The following is a 21082-nucleotide window of genomic DNA, read 5'->3' on the forward strand; positions in this document are numbered from 1 at the left end:
CACGTTAATGCTACGTGAAAACATACGTAGATTTTTTCCATCGTACTTTTCACATAAGAGCTACGTGATTCTCATATAGGGGCACTCATTTCATGAAACTTAACCGTCATAGGATTATCACATAGAAGCAGGGATGGAAAATCATTTGCATTCATTTCGTGCATTCATTTACATTCATTTGCCTCTAACTTTTTTCATCAACAGAATTCAGTAAAATAGTGTTTGAAGCTTTTGTAGGCTTTGATATTAGCTACATCTTTGGTAAACAACTCAAACCTGTTTCTCTTCTGCATGATGAAGCAGAGCGATAAGAAGCCACCATTGTTTTTCAGTGAATGTAAATTGCATTCACTGAAAAACAATAACATGTTCTGCCAGCTCTATTTCGTCATGCATAAGAGATTCAGACTTTAGTTATTAACAAAAGTTGTAGTTAATATCAAAAGCTACAAAAGTTTCAGACATCATTTTACGGTATTCTTTTTATGAAAAAAGTTTGGGGCAAATGAATGTAAATGAATGCACGAAATGAATGTAAATGATTTTCCATCCCTGCATAGAAGTTACGTGATTTGGTCGGTGACATTCATTGGGGGATTCTAGTATCAATATTTTGTATATTTTGGAGCAGTGATGGAAAAAAAAAAAAAAAATCCAAAATCAGGAACGGCCGAAAATCACTGCTGATCTTGAGAGAAGCAAAATCACACAGCAGAAAATCAAGGCTGATTTTGAGGTAAAAAAAAACGAAACGAAAAATCAATAGCTTGGTATTACAATCAAAGTAAAAAACCGACATCCACCGCCATTTTGAAATCCAAGATGGCGGACCAAAATCCAATATGGTGGCCCCCGGACAGGGAATATTCATCTTAACCCATGCAATATGGATATCTGCGGAATGGGCTCGATGAGTGGAAGTGGAAAATTGACAACCGCCGCCATTTTGGAATTCAAGATGGCGGCCCAAAATCCAATATGATGGCCCCCGGACAGGAAATATTCATCTAAACCCATGTAATATGGGTATCTACGGAATGGGCTCGATGAGGCGAAGTGGAAAATTGACATCCGCCGCCATTTTGGAATCCAAGATGGCGGACCAAAATCCAACATGGCGGCCCCCGCACAGGGAATATTCATCTAAACCCATGCAATATGGATATCTGCGGAATGGGCTCGATGAGTGGAAGTGGAAGCGCCATTTTGGAATTCAAGATGACGGCCCAAAATCCAATATGGTGGCCCCGGACAGGAAATATTCATCTAAACCCATGCAATATGGGTATCTACGGAATGGGCTCGATGAGGCGAAGTGGAAAATTGACATCCGCCGCCATTTTGGAATCCAACATGGCGGCCCCCGCACAGGGAATATTCATCTAAACCCATGCAATGGGCTCGATGAGTGGAAGTGGAAAATTGACATCCGCCGTCATTTTGGAATCCAAGATGGCGGACCAAAATCCAATATGTCGGCCTCTGGACAGGGAATATGCATCTAAACCCATGCAATATGGGTATCTGCGGAATGGGCTCGATGAGTGGAAGTGGAAAATTGACATCCACCGCCATTTTGGAAACCAAGGCAAAACACGATATATCATTAAATGATAACTTTATGAACAGTTGAAACAAACTTTCAGCACACAAGTTAATAAATTCAAGCAAACAATTTAAATTAATTCGCTGGTGAAAAAATACGCAGCAAACAAAACACGTCAGCTTACTGCCACCCACATGCGACACATCAAATTACATGATAATTCAAAAATATGATCATTGGTGGCCACATTAAGTACTGAAGACCACGCTGGCCAGATCCGAACATGTTCAAGTGAAACTTGAACCTACATCCTCATGTGACACACCAAACTATATAATAATTCAACAATAAGAACATTGGTGACCATATTAAGTACTCAGGACCACACTGGCCATACATGTTCCGGGTGCTCCCGCGGGAGTTTCACAAATTTCCCGAAATTTTCCTGAAGCCAACGGAACTTCTCTGGAGTTCTCGGTACTTCCACGAAATTCTCTTCAAAACTACACTGAAGTTCTCCTCAGAACTACCTTGAAACTCTCCACAGAAATACTCTGAAGTTCTCAACAGAACTATTCTGAAATTCTCCTCAGAACTTATTTGAAGTTCTCGTCAGAACTACTTTGAAGTTTTCCGCAGAATTACTTTGAACTTCTCATCAGAACTACTCTGAAGCTCTCTTCAGAATTACTTTGAAATTCTCCTCAGAACTAATGTCTCGTCAGAACTACTCTGAAGTTCTTCTAAAAACTACTCTAGATCTTCGATGAAGTTTTCAACATTTTCCTGAAATGAACAAAGTTGTCCGAATATTCTCCTTGAAGATCATTAAACTTTCTCGCTAGTCGGGACTTCCCTAAAGATATCTTTACTCCCCAGAAGTTCTTTTAACTTCTCAATAAATTAGAGTTGTCTGGATTTCCCTAAGATTCACGGAACTTTCCTTAAGCTCCCGCAGTTTTCCTGATATTCATAATTCTTCTCCGAAGCGCTTGATATTTCTCCACGGTTCAAGGTACTTCTTCAAAGTGCTCCCACATTTTGACGTAGGATTACGTCTTTAATTTTTATACCGGGGTTCACATTGAAAAAAAAAAAATCAAACTTCAGATATGTAACGAAAAATCCCAAACACGGACGCAACGATAGAGCGCAAATTGAACACACGACACATTGCGCATGCTTACATGAGCGAGCTCAATGCTCGGTTGACCACTCATCTTTTCACCAATCAAAGGAAGGGAGAAGAAAAGCAGCGGTAATTAAACCGCTTGCCAAATCGTTTTCTTCCTAATTCTTTGTTCGACTGTCGAGCTGTTCAGTCCGTATTTTCGCTCGAGTTCTCGATTCGATTTTGTTTCGTTTTGTGCTGTCGCGTTGCGCCGTGGAAGTGTCGCCACCTTCTCGCGTTCTGGCAAGTTTAATTGAACTTGCAAACACGAAACAAATGGTGCGTAAACGTGCCAATGAGCCAGCAGCGGGCCCTTCAAAGAAGGTGCTAATCAAGCCCAGCGCGTCGCAGGATGACGCCGCAAAACGAGTACTGCAAGCCAACCAGTATGCAGTACTTCCGGAAGAAAATGGCGATGGTGACGCTGTTCCCATTGCAAGACGTGAGCGGATTCCCCCGCTTTTCACGCCGGTGAAGGATGTTGCCAAGCTGGGTGCCGAACTGGCAAAACACAAGCTGCTGCCTCGCTTCAAGCTTTGCAGCATCGGTACAAAAATCATGTGCTCCAGCTTGGAGGAGTACAAACAAATAGGAAGTTTCCTGAAGAACAACAACGTGGACTTCTTCACGCATGATCTGCCATCGAGCAAGCCACTGAAGGTGGTTTTGCGTGGATTACCGTCATTCGAGGCTGCTGCGGTGAAGTCCGAGCTGGAGCGGCTTGGGCTCCAACCTGAGGCCGTGTTCCAGATGAACCGGCGTCCCAACCAAAACACCAGCTTCCGGGATCAGTTGTTCCTGGTGCATTTCACGAAGGGATCCACCAGTCTTGCGGCTCTGAGATCCAAAATCCGGGACCTGTTTCAGGTCATCATCAGTTGGGAGCATTACAAACCCCAACATCGTGATGTAACGCAGTGTATGAACTGCCTCTCATATGGCCATGGCACCAAAAACTGCCACATGAAGACAAACTGCGGCAAGTGTGCTGGAACTCACTCAACTGCGACCTGTGAGCAGTTCGATGACATCGAGCCAACGTGTGTCAACTGCGGTGGAAACCACCAAGCCTCCAATCGCGGATGTCCCAAGCGAGTGGAGTTCAATAATATCTGTCGGAAGGCCACAATCAACAACCAGCTCGGTCGCCTTCGTAATCATCGTTCGCCTCCTGTACTAACGGAAGTCCAGTACCGAGCTCTCCAGCCCCGTCGACATGTTCCGAACCTAGCCCCGCTTCCGCTCAACAACCAACAAGCCAATCCCGCGAGTATCCAAATGGTTCCCAACAGTCGGACAGTTCAGCATCGTCTCGCTGTTGCTGCGGCCCAGCCAATTCCAGGTTCATCCACCGCCCCTGGTTTATCATACGCTGGTGCTGTCTCAGGTGAATCTGTTGACGATTCTCCGTTCACTTCGGAGGAACTTGTGACGCTCGTGGCCGAGGTCATCATCATCATGCGTACCTGCAAGACTCGATCTGAACAGCTTCATGCTGCCTTGTCACTCGTCACCAAGTATGGACCGTGAAGCTATAAAAATTGCAAATTGGAACGCTTGCTCACTGACGAACAAGCATAGAGAGCTACTCGATTTCCTCAACGCCAAGGAGGTCGACATTGCTATCATCACCGAGACGCATCTGAAGCCCGAACTGAACGTATTCCTTGCCGACTTCCGGCTCGTCAGACTTGATCGCACCTGCTCTTGAGGTGGAGGAGTGGCCATCGCTGCAAGACGGAACATCAGTTGCCGGCTGCTACCAAACTTCCAGCTGAAAACAATAAAAGCCATCGGAGAGGAGGTGAGCACATCACTTGGCCCAATCACCATCATCGCGGCCTACTGCCCCAAGCAAACCAACATCAGGGACGGGTCGTCAGTGGCCCTCCGCAATGACATGATCAAACTCACCCGGAGGAGCGGGAACTTTATCATCGCTGGCGATCTGAACGCAAAACACCAAGCTTGGGGCAACGGTCGGAGCAATAGAAACGGCATCATCCTCAATGAAGACCTGCAAGAGGACCACTATACCATCTTGGCCCCGGACTCTCCCACCCGGTTGAGTCGGTCTGGGGTCCATGCGACCATCGACATCTTCGTAAGCAACATGGGACACAACGTCTCGCAACCGGTGGCATTCCAGGAGCTGAGCTCGGACCACTACCCGGTGGTGGCCGAAGTTGGATCCTCGGTAAACCGATTCGAAGCTTCCCGGCGCAACTACCATCGAGTCAACTGGGCGCAATATCAACACTGCGTCGACACAACCATCGACTACGATGTCCAACCGGGGACGTCGGAAGATGTTGACCGGTGTCTACAAACCATCGAGGAGGCGATTTCCCGGGCCAGGGAACAACACGTGCCAGTATCCAGACAGGTGAGTAACACTCTGAGCCTTGACAGCCCTACCAAAGAACTCATTAGACTCCGTAACACCATTCGTAGGCAGTACCAGCGTACTGGCCTGCCTAACTTGAAGACCAATTGTAATCGATTAACAAAGATCATTCAGGCCAGGATGGTGGATCTCAGAAATAACGATTTTGCTAGTAAGATCCGCTCTCTCCCAGATTGTGCTAAGCCGTTCTGGAAACTTACAAAAATTCTTAAAAACAAGCCTAGGCCCATTCCCCCACTGACCCCACTGGATCGTCCCGGCGATCCAGTGGTTCATCTGATAACTCCTGAAGAGAAGCCTGCCGCGATAGGTCAACACTTCGTCAGCTCCCATAATCTCGGACAAAACATCGTCAGCCCTCATGAATCTGAGGTTGCTGAAAATGAACCAATCTTCTTCAGATTCCTAACATTTTTCCAGAGGAATCCGAGATTACGGCTGACGAACTGTTGGCCTATATCAAATCATCTAAAAACATGAAGGCCCCAGGTTTCGACAACATCCTGAATCTGGAACTCAAACACTTGAGTTCCAGATTCTACAACCATCTGGCACTGATTTTTAATCAGTGCCTCAGACTTGGCTACTTCCCCTCGTGTTGGAAGTCAGCTAAAGTCATACCCATCCGGAAACCTGGGAAGGATCCGTCCTCTCCTTCAAGTTATCGACCAATCAGTTTTCTCTCAGGGTTATCAAAACTGTTCGAAAGAGCACTGTACCACCGGCTCCTAACATCTGCCGATGAAAACAACTTGTTACTCGAGGAACAGTTTGGTTTTCGGAAAGGTCGTTCGACCGTCCACCAGCTGACTCGAGTAACAAACATTCTCAGACAGAATAAGTCTGTTTCGAAAACATCTGCCATGGCGTTGTTGGACGTTGAAAAAGCATTCGACGATGTCTGGCATGATGGCCTGGTGTTCAAATTACAGCAGTACGGTCTTCCAATCTTCCTAGTGAAGATCATAAACAACTATCTATCAGACAGAACGTTCCGAGTCTCTCTGAATGGCATCTCATCGGATGCTTTCAACATCGGTGCCGGGGTTCCACAAGGAAGCATTCTTGGCCCCATCCTATTCAACCTATTCACCTCCGATATGCTGGCTCTCCCTGATGGTGGATCGTTGTCTCTGTTCGCAGATGACACATCCATCGTCTACAAGGGTTGGGTCATCGGAGCTCTGACTGCCAAACTTCAGAGAGGCCTAGACGTCCTGTCTGAATACTTCAACAGCTGGAAGATCCGTATCAACGCGGCAAAGACCCAGGTCATTATTTTTCCACACTCTAAATCTCTCAGACTTGTTCCGTCGGAGAATAACAAGATCTGCCTGAACGGCACAGTGGTGGAATGGTCCAAAGCGGTCGTGTACCTCGGGCTAACACTAGACATCAAGCTTCTTTGCGAAAACCAAGTGCATCATCTTGACAAGATCGTTGTATCCACTTATCAACAGGAAGTCAAGCCTGTCCCTGAAAAATAAGCTTGCTGTCTACAAACAAATCATCCTTCCTGTAATCGAGTACGGTATGCCAATCTGGGAGAGTTGCGCAAAATGCCATCACCTTAAACTCCAAAGGATCCAGAACAAGATCCTAAGGATGGTCCTAAACAGTCCCCCGCGAACTGGAAATTCTGAGATTCACCTCCTGGCTGGAATTCAGACATTAGAAGAACGGAGAGTATTCATCCTGGAAAGGTTCAGAGCCACCTGTCTGAGATAAAATCATCAGATCATACGTGTTCTAGCATGTTAGGTTAAGTTATACTCGTAGTTAGGTAGGTTATCACTTTTTTCAATTCAAATAAAACAAATCCCCAAAGGGGTATTCTGTAAACTAGTTGAAACCGAACGCAAATATTAAATTAGAATATCAAATTAAACAAAGATGAAGAGCCAAGTAGGCTAATCAATTAAAATGATACATCAATGTACTACCATAATCAACAGAAATAAACATAATTTTACTGAAGTAATGAAATTTCAATTTAATTCCACTTAATTATTTTTGGTATCCATGACAGATACGTATTTCGACTACAATGTGCAGTCTTCATCAGTGTCATTCCCACTAAAGAACTTATCAAAATCTAACCCCCTTAAGTACTCATCCCCTAGGTAAAAAAGTCAAGATCATAGGTATAAAAATGAAACTACAATGTGTTGAATCGGAACCTACCTAACTAATAAAAACCAAAGATTTAAGTAAGCTAAAGGACTTTTTTACCTAGGGGATGAGTACTTAAGGGGGTTAGATTTTGATAAGTTCTTTAGTGGGAATGACACTGATGAAGACTGCACATTGTAGTCGAAATACGTATCTGTCATGGATACCAAAATTAATTAAGTGGAATTAAATGGAAGATAACCTTTTTTGCTGTTTTATTTTACTACTAAGTTTTCTTCCTCATTTACCATCGAACTACAGACGGATAAGCGTCAGACACGACGTATGTATGAGTGGAACAGCACACATCGCACCAATAGGAAGACGACGGACGACGACGAAAACACCCACATCGACCGGAGGAAAGGCTTCCCGCAATAAGGCAGCATGACTAGGCCGCCGTCATACACTCGGCATCGACTTGCACTGGTGTGGCCACCATTTGAAAAACAACCGGCCCTTTTTAGGGCCACCAATTCAAAAAAGGAAAGAGTTATAGTACGTTCAGACCTGGCACAGACCCTTCTACTTTTTTTAAGTTAATGCAAATTCAGAGACGATCACTGAACTTCGGAGAATTTCAAAGCCCCTTGGATATGTTTACAAGATTTCAGATTGATTAATTATTCAGAAGACCTTCTGCTGATCTTTCAGAGATTATTCAAATAACAAATAATTCAAAACTGTTATCAGGGTTAGGTGATTGTCGCTCCCAAGACGGGTGGTCATCATTAGTTACAAAGAATTATATTCTTACAGTTATTGATTATTGAAGAATCAAAGTGTCGATTGACTCACAGATGGCGAGTGGGTGAAAATGGTAATGATGTTTTGATATCTGTCAAATTGCATGACATTTTTTTAAGTACGTCATCATCGTTTGTATTTACAGATTTGAAAACTAGGAGTCGCATGACCAGTTTTGGCTTTGCTTTGGTTAGCTAATAGCAAATTCTTATTACAAAGAGGGGATTTTTTTCATTCGGCATACTCTCATCGGTAGTTATTGAATGTTTCTTAATCATCTTTAGAATGTTCCATCTTAGGATCATTTTTTAAGGGTACGTATGTGTAGTCTTCAAAAATATAGGCAATTGAAGGGTGCTCCTCTTGCCCCGTTCTACCCTATTGTTTTATAATTTAAATGCCAATACATTATTATACAGATATCATCAAACGTGTTACCAGTTTCGAAGGAGTTTGAAATGTTAACCATACAGCATAAAAAAAAACACATATTACACATATAGTATCAACAATCAACAAATTTTGAAAAGCTGGGGGAGGACATATGTTTTGTTCCTGCCGGGTATTAAATTTCATGATATAATCTCACTTTCAAGCTGAGCTAGTTTCAAAGGTCAATATGATTTTATTAATTTTTTCGTGTGGTATTTTACACAACGCGAGTGCTCGAGGGTTAAGAATGTTTTTCAAAACTTTCCTCATAAATATCTCCTGTCCAGTTCAATGAATTTTTGATTATCACCATACCACCATAGAATCAATAAATACGCAACTTTCCGCTAATCAATTTTCGCAACTTAGTAGGCACTGAGTGAGTAATTGCAGCCGAAGCGAACTGAATGAATGAACCTGCCTGCTGCTGCTCTGCTATCGCCTCGTACCACGAGGGCGAACGAATAACGCATGGACTACTACTGTGCGCCGGTGCCGGTGAGTGCGAGCACGGTTCATCATCAGTATCATTCGAGCCGGTAGCGCGGTCGGTCGGATACGCACCGTTCTCCTTCATCCACCAACAACAAAGCTTGACCGGTTAATCGGTTCCGGAACGTGACCACGGTTCGCGCCCGCGTGTGTTCGTATTTGCATCATCGAATGATTAGGAATGGGGGAACACATGTGCCTCTAGACCACCCCGTCAAGTCCAGCGTGGTCAAAGTACGTATATCTGCGAGTGATTAGATTTTTTATGTATTAGCTGGGTCTGTTGTTTTTGCTCATGAGCAGTGTCATAATCGTGTGGTAGCCTCAGTTTTTGGGGGTAGAGTTTTCGCAATTACATCGGCGAAAAAGAAAAGAAGACAAAAATTGCAGAGTGAACTGTGATTGAAGTACGTACGTACATAAGCCTACAGATATGAAGCCCCATACAGAGTAAGGTACAAGCCGGTACGGTACCACTCTTCTTCTGCAACGTGAGTCATTTTTTGGCTTCGCGTAAATTATACGTGCTTTGCGAGTAAGGTCAGCTATCGATCCGCGACGTCGTCGTCGCGTTGACTTTCTGAGTTTGATTGAAGTGTTGAGAGTTGATTGAAACTTTTCGAGGAATAGTTTATCGCCGTGCTGATAAGGGGAACATTGAATCATCACCGGTCGGCGACCACCCATGTTCAGCGTAAAAATCGAAGTTCACATCGCGATTCTAATTGCGCCAGAGTAATTACACATGGTTGCTGCAGCAACGGTCAGGCATACTGAAAAGAGGGGGATTCGCGTGCCGAGAGCACAACGGGTCACAAACAAAACAATGAAGCCATTTGTTGTTCGGATTCTATTGGAAGGCGTGAAGATAGGCAATTATGTATGTGGAACACACTGCACTGCATTGGCGGAGACTTGAAATGGTGCAAATTGGTCTCAATTGGTCCAGCCGTGTCGCGACGTACGCAGATATGGATAGATAGCAGATGCAAAGGAAACATTTATGTAGCAATTCAAATCGCTACAAATGGATACTTGCTTGGTGGCAAACGCAGTGCAATTGTATCGCTTTCTCACCATGAAGAAAAACAGAACAAAACTAGTGTTCACAGATTAATCGTATCAGATAGTCGTAAATTTGTTTACCATCGTTTAGAATTTCCCATTCTCTGTTTTCGTTACAGATAATCGCCAATAATCCCATTTATTAGGAACCAAAGTGAGAACACATGCGAAACCCGCTTCGTGGGTTATCGCGAGTGACTGGAACAAGAAAAACACACGCAAATCGCTGCCTAGAAGAGAGATTAGTCCCGCTTTAAAACATAGCGCCTCACACATGGCCTTGCTTCCGGCCGGAGGCAACCAGCGGGGCGTACTGCGAAGCACTATCAGTCAGTCAGTCAGTTAGAAAGCACGATGAAAATATTCTTCCGCAAAAAGTGCGGCTTCCTGCTGATCCTGGTGTTCGGGTTGCTGTTCATCTTTTGGAACAACGTGTATCTGTTTCACGAGCCGCAGATCAAGCGAAAGGTGGACGACCTAAATCAAACCGGCAGTTTGGCGCTGATCTACAGCAATTGGAACGACCTGAGCAGGGATGCCACAGGCATCGGAAGGGGTGGCAATTCCAGTTCTCATACCGAGTCGCCTTTGCCGATCAACAACAAAAGCAGCACCTACCAGCGGCATTACTTCAATGTGGAGCTGAGCAATCGAATTGGCGTCGATCGAGCACTGCCCGACACGCGACACGCAAAGTAAGTAGCTGTATATGCCAATCGCTAGTGCCTTTGTCCGTGGTTTGATTTTTGACCAATTATACCGCTTCTACTTTAATCTCAGTCCTGAAAAAAAAAAAAAAAAAGTGATGAAGCAACTCATGATGGAGCTATTTCTGCCGTAGTAAAGAAAAACGTTTTCGTGCGAATTAGGTGCCTGCAAAGAAAAATTTGAATCAATAAGCTAAGACTGCATGCTTTTGTGAGATTGAACAAGGTCGGCACAGTCGTATAAATGGAGCTTACGCTAAGAAGTAAAGGGTGTATTCGTAAAAAAAAGTGCCACACAAATATGTCTTTATCTCCTGAACCACGATAGGTAGAAATCTATAAAATTAAGGGAAATTTGTCCTGTGTATTGTTTGCATGTGCCAAGTTCGTTTCCATACATTGAGCACATATCATTTTATAATCGAAATAAGAAAAAGTGCTCGAGCCGATTTTGTACAATAACAATAAAAATTGTATTGTTGCCCACAGATGGATCGCTAGAAAGCCTAGAATCGTTAACTGCTACGTATCGCGATTTTCATGTCTTTGAATTTGTCCTCATTTAGGATGAGTACAGAAACTTCAATACCGCCATATTTTTCTTTGATTTTTTAGCTAGTGAAGGTACCATGTGCAGTTAAGATTTTTCTTCTTCAGATAGTTGTACTAATTTAACTTAAAATCAGGTGAAAAAAAATTATTTTATTTCACCGATGCGGGGTGCCTAACTCTACGAACTATCTTGCGCAAGTTCCCAATTCTGCGCAGTTTTATTCCTAATTCTAGGCTCCTAAAAATAGAGATAAATGTTTGTGTCACGACGAGACCCCCCATCGCAATTCATCTGTGGCCGGCAGAGACAGATCGATCTACAGTGGCCGTGACGGACGATCTTCTGTCAACGACGGCACAAACAGAGAAAAACACTGAAGAGGCTGAATTTATAAAGAGACTTACTTACCTTACCAATCACGGCTTTGTTGTCCTCCTCTGCTGTCCGAAGAAGTCGTCTCCACTCTACTCGATCCATGGCCACAGTTCGCCAGCCTCGTAGTCTGCGAAGGGTCCGCAGGTCACCTTCTGCTTGGTCGATCCACCTTGCCTGCGCGCCTCTTCTTCTTTTTTCTGTTGGGTCGCTTTCTAGAACCATTTTCACTGGGTCGTCGTGCGGCATTCTTACGACGTGCCCAGCCCACCGTAGTTGCCCAATTTTTGCAATGTGGACAATGGATGGTTCTCCCAGCAGCTGGTGCAATTCGTGGTTCATTCGCCTCCTCCACGTTCCGTCATCCATCAGCACTCCACCGTAGATGGTACGCAACACCTTCCGTTCGAAAACACCAAGGGCGCGTTGGTCCTCCACGAGCATAGTCCAGGTCTCGTGGCCGTAGAGGACCACCGGTCTAATCAGCGTCTTGTAGCCAGTCAACTTCGTGCGGCGGCGAATTTTTTTTCGACCGGAGCGTCCTCCAGAGTCCAAAGTAGGCACGATTCCCTGCCATAATGCGTCTTTGAATTTCTCTGCTGGTATCATTTTCGGTGGTCACCAGTGAGCCCAAATACACGAACTCATCGACCACCTCGATTTCGTCACCGTCAATCTGAACTCGGGGTGGGAGGCTAACATTGTCTTCCCTAGAACCTCTTCCTTTCATGTATTTTGTCTTTGATGCGTTGATGGCAATTCCAATCCGCCTAGCTTCAGCCTTCAGTCTGATGTACGTTTCCGCCATCATCTCAAAGTTCCGTGCCATAATGTCAATGTCATCGGCGAAGCCAAGGAGCTGGATGGACTTCCTGAATATCGTGCCACTCGTGTCTATCCCAGCTCTTCTGATCACACCTTCTAACGCGATGTTGAACAGCAGACACGAGATTCAAAGGGACTCAAGAGTGTCCCCGATACTCGAACAACGCACATCACTCGATCCATCGCCGCCTTGACCAATCGCGTCAGTTTATCCGGAAATCCGTACTCGTGCATAATCTGCCATAGCTGATCTCGATCGATTGTGTCGTATGCGGATTTGAAATCGATGAACAAATGATGTGTGGGCACGTTGTATTCGCGGAATTTCTGCAGAACCTGCCGAATCGCGAAAATTTGGTCCGTGGTAGCGTGGGCACCCATGAATCCCGCCTGGTATTGCCCCACGAGCTCTCTTGCAAATGGTGGCAGACGGCGGCATAGAATTTGGGAGAGTACCTTGTAGGCGGCGCTCAGCAGTGTGATCGCGCGGTAGTTGCAGCAATCCAACTTGTCGCCCTTTTTGTAGATTGGGCATACGACACCTTCCATCCACTCCTCCGGTAATATCTCCTCCTCCCAAATCTTGGCAATTACCCAGTGCAGCGCTCTAGCCAGTGCTTCACCACCGTATTTTAATAGCTCACTTGGTAGTTGATCTACACCAGTTGCTTTGTTGTTCTTCAGCCGACCGATCTCCTCCTCAACTTCTTGAAGATCAGGGGCCAGTAGCCTGTCGTCTTCTGCGCGTTCTCCAAGGTCTGTTGCCGTGCCACCTTCGTTTTCTGCTGCTTCACCGTTGAGGTGCTCGCCATAGTGGCTCAATCACCTCACACTCGTTCGTGAGAAGGTTACCGTCCAAGACCTTGCTTATATCGGCTTGCGGCACATAGCCTTTGCGCGAACTATTTAGCTTCTCATGGAGCTTCCGTGTGTCGTTTACGCGGTACAGATTTTCTATCGTCTCGCGATCTCGGTCTTCCTGCTGATGCTTCTTCCTTCGGAAAACCGAGTTTTGTCTGTTCCGCGCTTGTCTGTATCGCTCCACATTCAATCTCGTGCGGTGTTGCAGCATTCTCGCCCGTGCTGCATTCTTCTCCTCTACTAACAGTTTGCATTCGCCGTCAAACCAGTCATTTCTTCGGTCCGGGATTGCAGTACCTAGTGCCGCTGCAGCAGTACTACCTATGGCTGAACGGATGTCCCTCCAGCCATCTTCAAAAGAAGCTGCGCCAAGCTGCGCCAAGCTGCTCTTCCGTGGGTAGTGCAACTTCCAGCTGCTGCGCGTAGTCCTGGGCAACTCCGGCGTCCCGTAGTTGCTCAATGTTGGGTCGCGGCGTTCGACTTCGACGTGTGTTATGCACCGTCGAGAGTTTTGAGCGCATGCATACTGCAACTAGGTAGTGGTCCGAATCTATGTTCGCACTGCGGTACGTGTGGTCGTTGATAATGTCGGAAAAGAATTTCCCGTCGATTAGAACGTGATCGATTTGGTTTTCTGTGTGTTGGTCAGGTGATCTCCAGGTGGCTTTGTGGATATCCTTGCGGGGGAAAAAGGTACTTCGAACTACCATACCCCGAGAGGCTGCAAAGTTCACGCATCGTTAGCCTTGTCGTTCGATACGGCATGCAGGCTGTTTGGCCCGATTGCCGATCTATACATTGCCTCCCGTCCTACCTGAGCGTTAATGTCGCCGATGACGATTTTGACGTCCCGTTGCGTCCTCAACTTGCACATCCTCGCGTTGATTGGCTGCCAACCAATCACGCGTTGGCGCATCTTACCCAGCACTACAAAGCCGGTTCCCAGCTCGTTGGTGGTGCCACAGCTCTGGTAGAAAGTAGAAACTCGATGCCCGCTTTTCCATACCTTTTGTCCCGTCCAGCAAAGTTCCTGCAGTGCTACGACTTCGAAGAGACGACATGTCAAAATTAGAGCAATCGATTATCTGTCAAAGTCATAGGAAAAGTTATTCCAATCGAGCAGAAGACCTGTCAAATGGATAAGATGTCGCCTCCTTACAAAATTCAGCCTCTTAAAGAAAAACCTAAACATCTACGTGGTGCGGAATCACTTTAAATGGTTGTCAAAAAATACAACGCTCAGGAACAACACGAAGGCTTACGTCCCTCAAACAGATTCGTTCGAAAGATAAAGTATTAGGATCGATTAGCAGGCAGCTATTAGCGGGCAGGAAAACGAACCGATCTGTTCAAGAGTACGAAAACTAATGACATATATTTCTTATCTATCTACATACAGCCTACTGTGATCGAATGATAGGTGCAGCTTCAATCATGGGTTGCTTGTACTCCTTCACTCCTCCTCTAGCTGTATCGATTGAAGTCCCATCTCTTTCCGGCAGGTCTCTAGCTTCACTCTCGCCAGTGGTTTGGTCTAGGCGTAGGCGATCATGGACCTTACCAAGTCTCGGATGAAGTTGAACCGCGTGTCGATGTGCTTGGTTCTTCGACTTTCTCCTTCAGCTCGCAGCATTGCTATGCAGCTCGGATTATCTTCGCAGACAACGATCGGCCCGGCAGCTTTCTCACCAACATCCTTCATTAGCTTCTGCAACCAGCGCAACTCCCGGCAGGCCTTGGCTAGGGCAACGTATTCCGCCTCGGTAAACGAAAGGGTTACACACTGTTGCTTCCGAGCAACCCAGGAAATCGATCCACCTAGATGGAAAACAAAGCCCGAGTTTGATTTGCGCATCAGCATCCACGTATGCTTGCAGTTGGCGAGGTCCACCGAGCTCCAGTTTCAAATCCGCAGTCGACATCAGGTACCGCAGAGTCCGCTTGGCTTCGGTTCAGTCAGCCTGGCTAGGGTTGCTTTCCTTGCACCCCAGAATGGTCGCACTGATGGCAATATTGGGCCACGTGTTTGCTTTGGGTAACCTGGGTCCATTGGTATACGGGATGGTTTGGCGTTTGCTTGTCCAAATCTTGCAGCGATTCTACGGATATACGAGTCCATCCTGTCCTCGCTCAATACGAAAACCAAGGTAGTTGCTAACATCTCCGAGGGTGGTTATCTTGAAGTGCTTCTTCAGTATCGCTTCGATTCTTCTGTACTCCGCTTCATCCCGGCAAGCTATAAACATGTCGTCCACGTTAAGCAGAACAAATGACGAACGACCATGCTTCGTCCTCACGAACAGACAAGGATCTGCTTCCGATGGCACGTACCCCAAGCTTTGCAGTACTTTGGTGATTCGTGGATTCCATAATCGTCCTGCCTGCTTCAGCCCGTACAAACTTTTTCACAGCAGGCACACGTCGCTCTTCGTACCGGTCGAGAATACAGGCGGCTGCCTCATGTAGATGGTTTCGGCTAGGTCCCCGTACAGGTAGGCCGATTTTACGTCCACGTGCTTCACGAGTAGCTTCCTCCTAGCGGCAATCAACAGCAGCGTGCGAAAGGTAGTCTGCTTCGCGACGGGGGCAAAAATGAGCGACAAGTCTTGCCTTGTATTGGGTGACATTACCGTCACCGCCCATCTTCCTTTTATACACCCATTTACAGCCAACAGGTTTGCGATCGTTGGGCAAAGGAACGACCTTCCAAGTGCCATTTTCGTGCAAGGATTGGATCTCCTCCTCCATAGCGCACTTCCACAAATCTCGCTCCGGGCACTTCATCGCCTCTTCGAACGAACGGGGCTCGCAGTACTCCTGGACAGTCAAGAACCTCTGTGGCGCGACGCGACTCCTTTGTTCGCGCGGCTGGATCGGCGAACGTTTGTGGTAGTGCCAAACTCCTCCTGTCCCTCGGTAGCGTGCTCGGTAGCCTGTGGTACTGCGTCACCTGGACGGATTGTGTCGTCCCGGTCATCTTCGTCGTTGGATGTGGCAGTTTCTAAACCGTTGAAGTCGCTGTATGCACCGTCGTCTTGATCATCATCGACCTCGGAGTCCGTTGCTACGGGAGCATCAGCATCGTCTTCCAACGGCTGTGCCACGAATGAATCGTCGCAGAAATTTCAGTAAAAGGATATGAAACGACACTTCCCTTGCGAAGGTTCGGTTTCCCGAACCTCCCGATGTGTCAGAAAGCGACAATATCTACTCGTGAGCATCTTGTGCGCTGAAACGGCAGAACTTATGGTGCAGCGAGTAGCCCACAAACAGCATCTTCTTGGATTTCGCCTCCAACTTCGAACGCTTCTCGGATGGAATCCACACGTAAGCCCACGAGCCGAAAATCTTGAGGTGACTGAGATCAGGCTTCTCTGCAGTCCAGAGCTCGTACAGTGTCTGCGATATGGGCTTGAACGATTTTGAAGGTATGTGGCCGTATTCACTGCTTCAGCCCAAAACTTGTACGGCAGCTGCGCGTCCAGAATCATGCAGCGGGCCATCTCCACCAAAGAACGATTCTTACGCTTCGAGACCCCGTTCTGCTGCTGTGGTAAACTGCTGGCTTATACCTTCTTGGTGGCAGAAACGGTCTAGGGCTTCATTCTGGTACTCACCGCCATTGTCTGACCGAATCACTTTGGGCGTTCTTCCGAAAAAAATCTTGACAAACTTCACGTACTCCTTGATCCGCTCAGTAACTTCCAACTTTTGAACGTAGACAGAACGCTGCAGAAGACATCTTCTTTTTTTCGTGCTGCTGCAGTCCTTCACAATGTACTCGTAGTTATGACACTCCTTACACACTTCGGTCCTTTCGAAACTAGCTTCAATTGGTTGCCGTAGTTCTGACTGCCGTTTTGCTGGTTACCTTGGTACTTGTTGCCAGATTACTATTACCTTTCGATAACACCGCCGCATCCATCGACGGAATTTGCACTTCTTGCAGCAGCTTCGTCTTTATGGCGTCGCCAGTGATTTTGATTCCGGAATTTTCCAGGGCCAGCAAGCAGGTCACCAATCCATTCATTCGAAATTTTAAGTCCCATTCCGTTGAGTTGATGAGCCGTGGAAATCACTCGATTTACGTACTCGCACATCGACGAACAGCTCATCAAATTGGTTTTCACCGGCTTGTAAAGGCGACCAACAATCCACCTAGATAGGCAGGAATCCTCCAACGCCTTCACCAAATTACTCCACACTTACTGCGCCTGCACATTCAATTGATGGCAATCGATGTCCGTCGGTGATTGGCACTAGATTGCGGAACAGAGACCGACGTTAAATAAAGGAAAAGAAAGAAATTCCTGCCGAGCAAAATCTAATCTCCTCTCTATCCCTTCACCTTCCAGCTGTAAGACCCGCGAGTTCCTAGTCTCACCAGGGCGCACCACATCTGTGATAATAACGTTCCACAACGAGGCCACCTCGACGCTGCTCCGGACCATCGCCAGCGTCCTGAAGCAAACTCCGGCCGACCTGCTGCGTGAAATCATCGTCATCGACGACTGCAGCACCGCGTTGGAGGACAATCTGGACTTCCTGAACCGAGTTCCGTTGGTGCGGTTCCATCGGAACTACGTACGGGAAGGTAAGAAGCATGCTGGGATGCCCCGGGGAGAACTTAGCCCCTCGATCACTGAAGCCAGGTTTGATTCGTTCCAGGAACATCGGAGTGGCCTACGCCACCGGAGATTACGTAATCTTTATGGACAGCCACTGCGAGGTGAACCGAGGTTGGTTGGAACCGCTGGTCGACCGGTTAGCGGTAGATTCGACGGTGGTGCTAAGCCCGATCATCGACATAATCGACGCGGACACTTTTGAGTATCGACCGAACTCGGCACGGTTGAGGGGCGGGTTCGATTGGAGTTTGCGGTTCCGTTGGCTTCCGGTTGCAGAGGAGGAATTGGAGCACCGAAAGCATGACGAATCGTTACCGTTCTTCAGTCCGGCTATCTCCGGCGGGGTGTTTATCGTTTCGAAGGCGCTCTTCCAACAGCTGGGTGGCTTCGATGGAGGACTGGAGATTTGGGGCGGCGAATCTTTGGAATTTTCGCTGAAATCGTGGCTTTGCGGTGCACACGTGGAAGTTGTTCCCTGCTCCCGGATAGGTCACGTGTTTCGACAAAAGCATCCGTACCGATTTCCTCAGGGGAGTGCAACTACTTATTTACGGTAAAGTATTAATTTGGTATTGCATGTTAGTGAAGTGAGTTTTACTTACATTGGGATTTTATTCAAACAGAAATACCAAGCGGATTGCGTCCGTGTGGATGGACGAGTTCCAGAACTTTTTCTACGAGACCCGACCGGAGGCGAATGCTCTGTCAGTGGGCTCTCTGCAGGACATGAAGGATCTGAAGCGGCGGTTGAACTGTCGCAAATTTAGCTGGTACCTACAGAATGTGTTCCTCGATCTGAAGCTGCCAAATGAGAACAACGCGGCCTTTGGACATCTGCGGCATGGCGAGCGGTGTCTGGACGTGAAACCAAAGTACAAGCGATCCCGGAAGCGTAGTCACCGTCAACAGTCGGCCAGGGGGAACGACGTCGTGCTGGTCGAGTGTAGCCGGGATGACGCGGACAGTGCCTCGAAGTGGTCGTTGAACAAGAAGAGCGGTCAACTGAGTACTGATTCGGGGGCCTGTTTGAGCGTGCGAGACGAGCTAGTGCAGTTGGAGCAGTGCGAGGATGCTGACGGGGATCAGCAGTCACAACGATGGGAACGGATAGGTGGGACGCTGGTACACAGTGAGACTGAAATGTGCCTAGAGAATCTGGTCAGGGCCGACGTGGGTGCGAGTGAGTGCAGGAGGGGGGCTCCTAGTCAGTTGTGGAATTTTTCCGTGGAAATACAGCATATGAGATGATATTTTTTAGGTAGAGTAATAAATTGTTTGAACTGTGAGTGTTTTGCGAATCTGTTCCGAAAAATATATATGTTTACATGAAGGACGGGGACTGGTGAGATTATTCAGCAGTTTATTATTAGATTAGCAGTTAAGTTATTCAAAAGTTTATTATTAGAGTTACACATTAAAATGAGCTGATAGCTCACGTTTGTCATTCATATTCAGTGCAGTGCAAGTTTTCCCGGTACTTACCCTTTACGCATTCACGAAGCATCACCATCGTCATCCAATGCCTCCTTCTTCCACTTCTGTACGTCTTTCTTCGAGGGCAACCGAAACCGGAACTCGTCGCTAAAATGGTCGTACACATTTTCGCCCAGGTTGTTCAGCTCTACAGCGAGTGTTTTCTCGTCTGCCTTCCACTGTCGTTCCGCCGAACCAGCAAACAATTCCATCCGCAGCATTGCCACCATCGTTGGATTGAGATACCGCTTGATGCCGTTGAACAATTGAACTTTGTTCATGTGAGGTCCCTTCTCCGCTTTTGGAGAGCTGTTACCGGAGGGTTCGGCTTGTGGTGCCGGTGTCGGCACCGGAACTGTTATAATTTGCGGTTCTGGGGGAGGCTTATTCAGAACATCTATGAGGATTTTTTTCAGCTCCTCGATTCCGGTCGATGCTTGTTCCAACTTTTCGACGTAGGATGGATCCGTAACGATTTGGACCACCGGAGACGCAGGTGGAGGTGGTAACTTCGGGGAAGCTGGTGGTTCTTTCATTTCCGGCTCAGATTTTTCCACTGAAACATCCGTCGACGAGGAAGGTGTAGCCACCGATGGGATTTCCTCTGCTACAGTTTCCTCTCTGTGTACCTCTGCTTTGGTGGGAGAATTCTTCGGTATTCGGTGAATCGAAAGCACCTGCATTTTCGATGGCCGGAGTGAATTGTTCCCGGATGGATTTTTACGTTTGATGACCACTTTACGAAGAACGGCATTGGACGGGGGCGTCATTGGAACAGTCTTTTTAGGCTTTTCGGCCAGTGACAGTTTAATCGGCACTGGACTCGAAGCTTTGTTCAGAATTTCCGGTGGCTCTTCGCAAACGGGAGTTATACTGAATTCTTCTTGATCCGAGTCGAGAAATTGAATCTACGCAAAAGAAAAGACGTTTATAAATTGTAGCAAATCATCTTCGCCTTTAGACCAAATTACCTCCATTCGAGTGGTCTGAGACTCCGATGGAGCAGAACCCGCATCACCATCGATGGAATCCTTGCCCGGCACCACCCACTCTTCCCGGTCGGTTATGGCGTTTGTTTCGATATTCCACACACGGCCATCGTCCAGGGTCTCCAACGTCGGAATGGCCGTTTTGACTAGCCCTTCCATGAGGTAGTTCATGAACATTCTATTCTCAAAATGGTCCTGACAAATGACTTTGTTCTTCAGTTTGCTCAGTGGGAGATTCTTGAACTCCAACTTATCGGCGTTGGATGCCCATATTTCCAGCCGATCCCAGTCTCGTATGGGGAAGTGGAAAAAGTGCATACCCGGTCGCGAACTGGTACTGTTCTCACAGTTCCGGAACGTGCACCGGCAGCCACCCATTTTTGCCGGATCAATTTTAAACACGGAATAACGCGAATTGGCACATGAAAACCGAAGAAAACAAGGTTTTTTTCTCCGTTGGAACGAAGAACGCAAACAACGCCAGTGCAAAGCAAATCGACTACTGTTTGTTTTTTTTTTTAAATATTTTTTGACAGTTCCACAACGCGCGGGTGCTTCCCATTACAGGGTGTATCTAAAGTTGTTGTTGGTAGCATTGAGTTTACGTTAGGAACGGTTTTGGTAGCAATTTTAAATTTATAA

General features: G+C 46.8%; 2 protein-coding genes across 4 annotated transcripts; one reads left to right on the plus strand and one right to left on the minus strand.

Moving 5' to 3' along the window:
- Positions 1-9112: 9112 nt before the first annotated feature.
- LOC135697455 (polypeptide N-acetylgalactosaminyltransferase 16-like) lies at positions 9113-19264 on the plus strand. Of its 2 annotated transcripts, none has more exons than XM_065217193.1 (5): positions 9113-9201; positions 10152-10727; positions 17706-17944; positions 18003-18531; positions 18602-19264. In XM_065217193.1, the coding sequence occupies exons 2-5, from the start codon at positions 10387-10389 to the stop codon at positions 19224-19226; spliced, it is 1734 nt and encodes a 577-aa protein (XP_065073265.1). In that variant the 5' UTR covers positions 9113-9201; positions 10152-10386; the 3' UTR covers positions 19227-19264. The 2 variants fall into 2 exon arrangements, with proteins under 2 accessions (XP_065073265.1, XP_065073266.1); XM_065217194.1 differs by lacking the exon at positions 9113-9201 and adding an exon at positions 9663-9847.
- Positions 9154-20930, minus strand: LOC135697473 (titin). 2 transcript variants are annotated; one of them, XM_065217219.1, is made up of 3 exons: positions 20423-20930; positions 19461-20359; positions 9154-9211 (listed from the first exon to the last, which is right to left on the minus strand). In XM_065217219.1, exons 1-2 carry the CDS (start codon positions 20816-20818, stop codon positions 19472-19474), a joined length of 1284 nt encoding a protein of 427 aa, XP_065073291.1. In that variant the 5' UTR covers positions 20819-20930; the 3' UTR covers positions 9154-9211; positions 19461-19471. The 2 variants fall into 2 exon arrangements, with proteins under 2 accessions (XP_065073291.1, XP_065073290.1); XM_065217218.1 differs by lacking the exon at positions 9154-9211 and having other exon boundaries at positions 19336-20359.
- Between the last annotated feature and the right edge of the window lie 152 nt (positions 20931-21082).

Source organism: Ochlerotatus camptorhynchus, unplaced genomic scaffold, assembly GCF_037179485.1.
Source record: "Ochlerotatus camptorhynchus isolate MF236.1 unplaced genomic scaffold, CSIRO-AGI_Acam_v1.1 ptg000070l, whole genome shotgun sequence".
Taxonomy (NCBI): Eukaryota; Metazoa; Arthropoda; class Insecta; order Diptera; family Culicidae; genus Ochlerotatus; species Ochlerotatus camptorhynchus.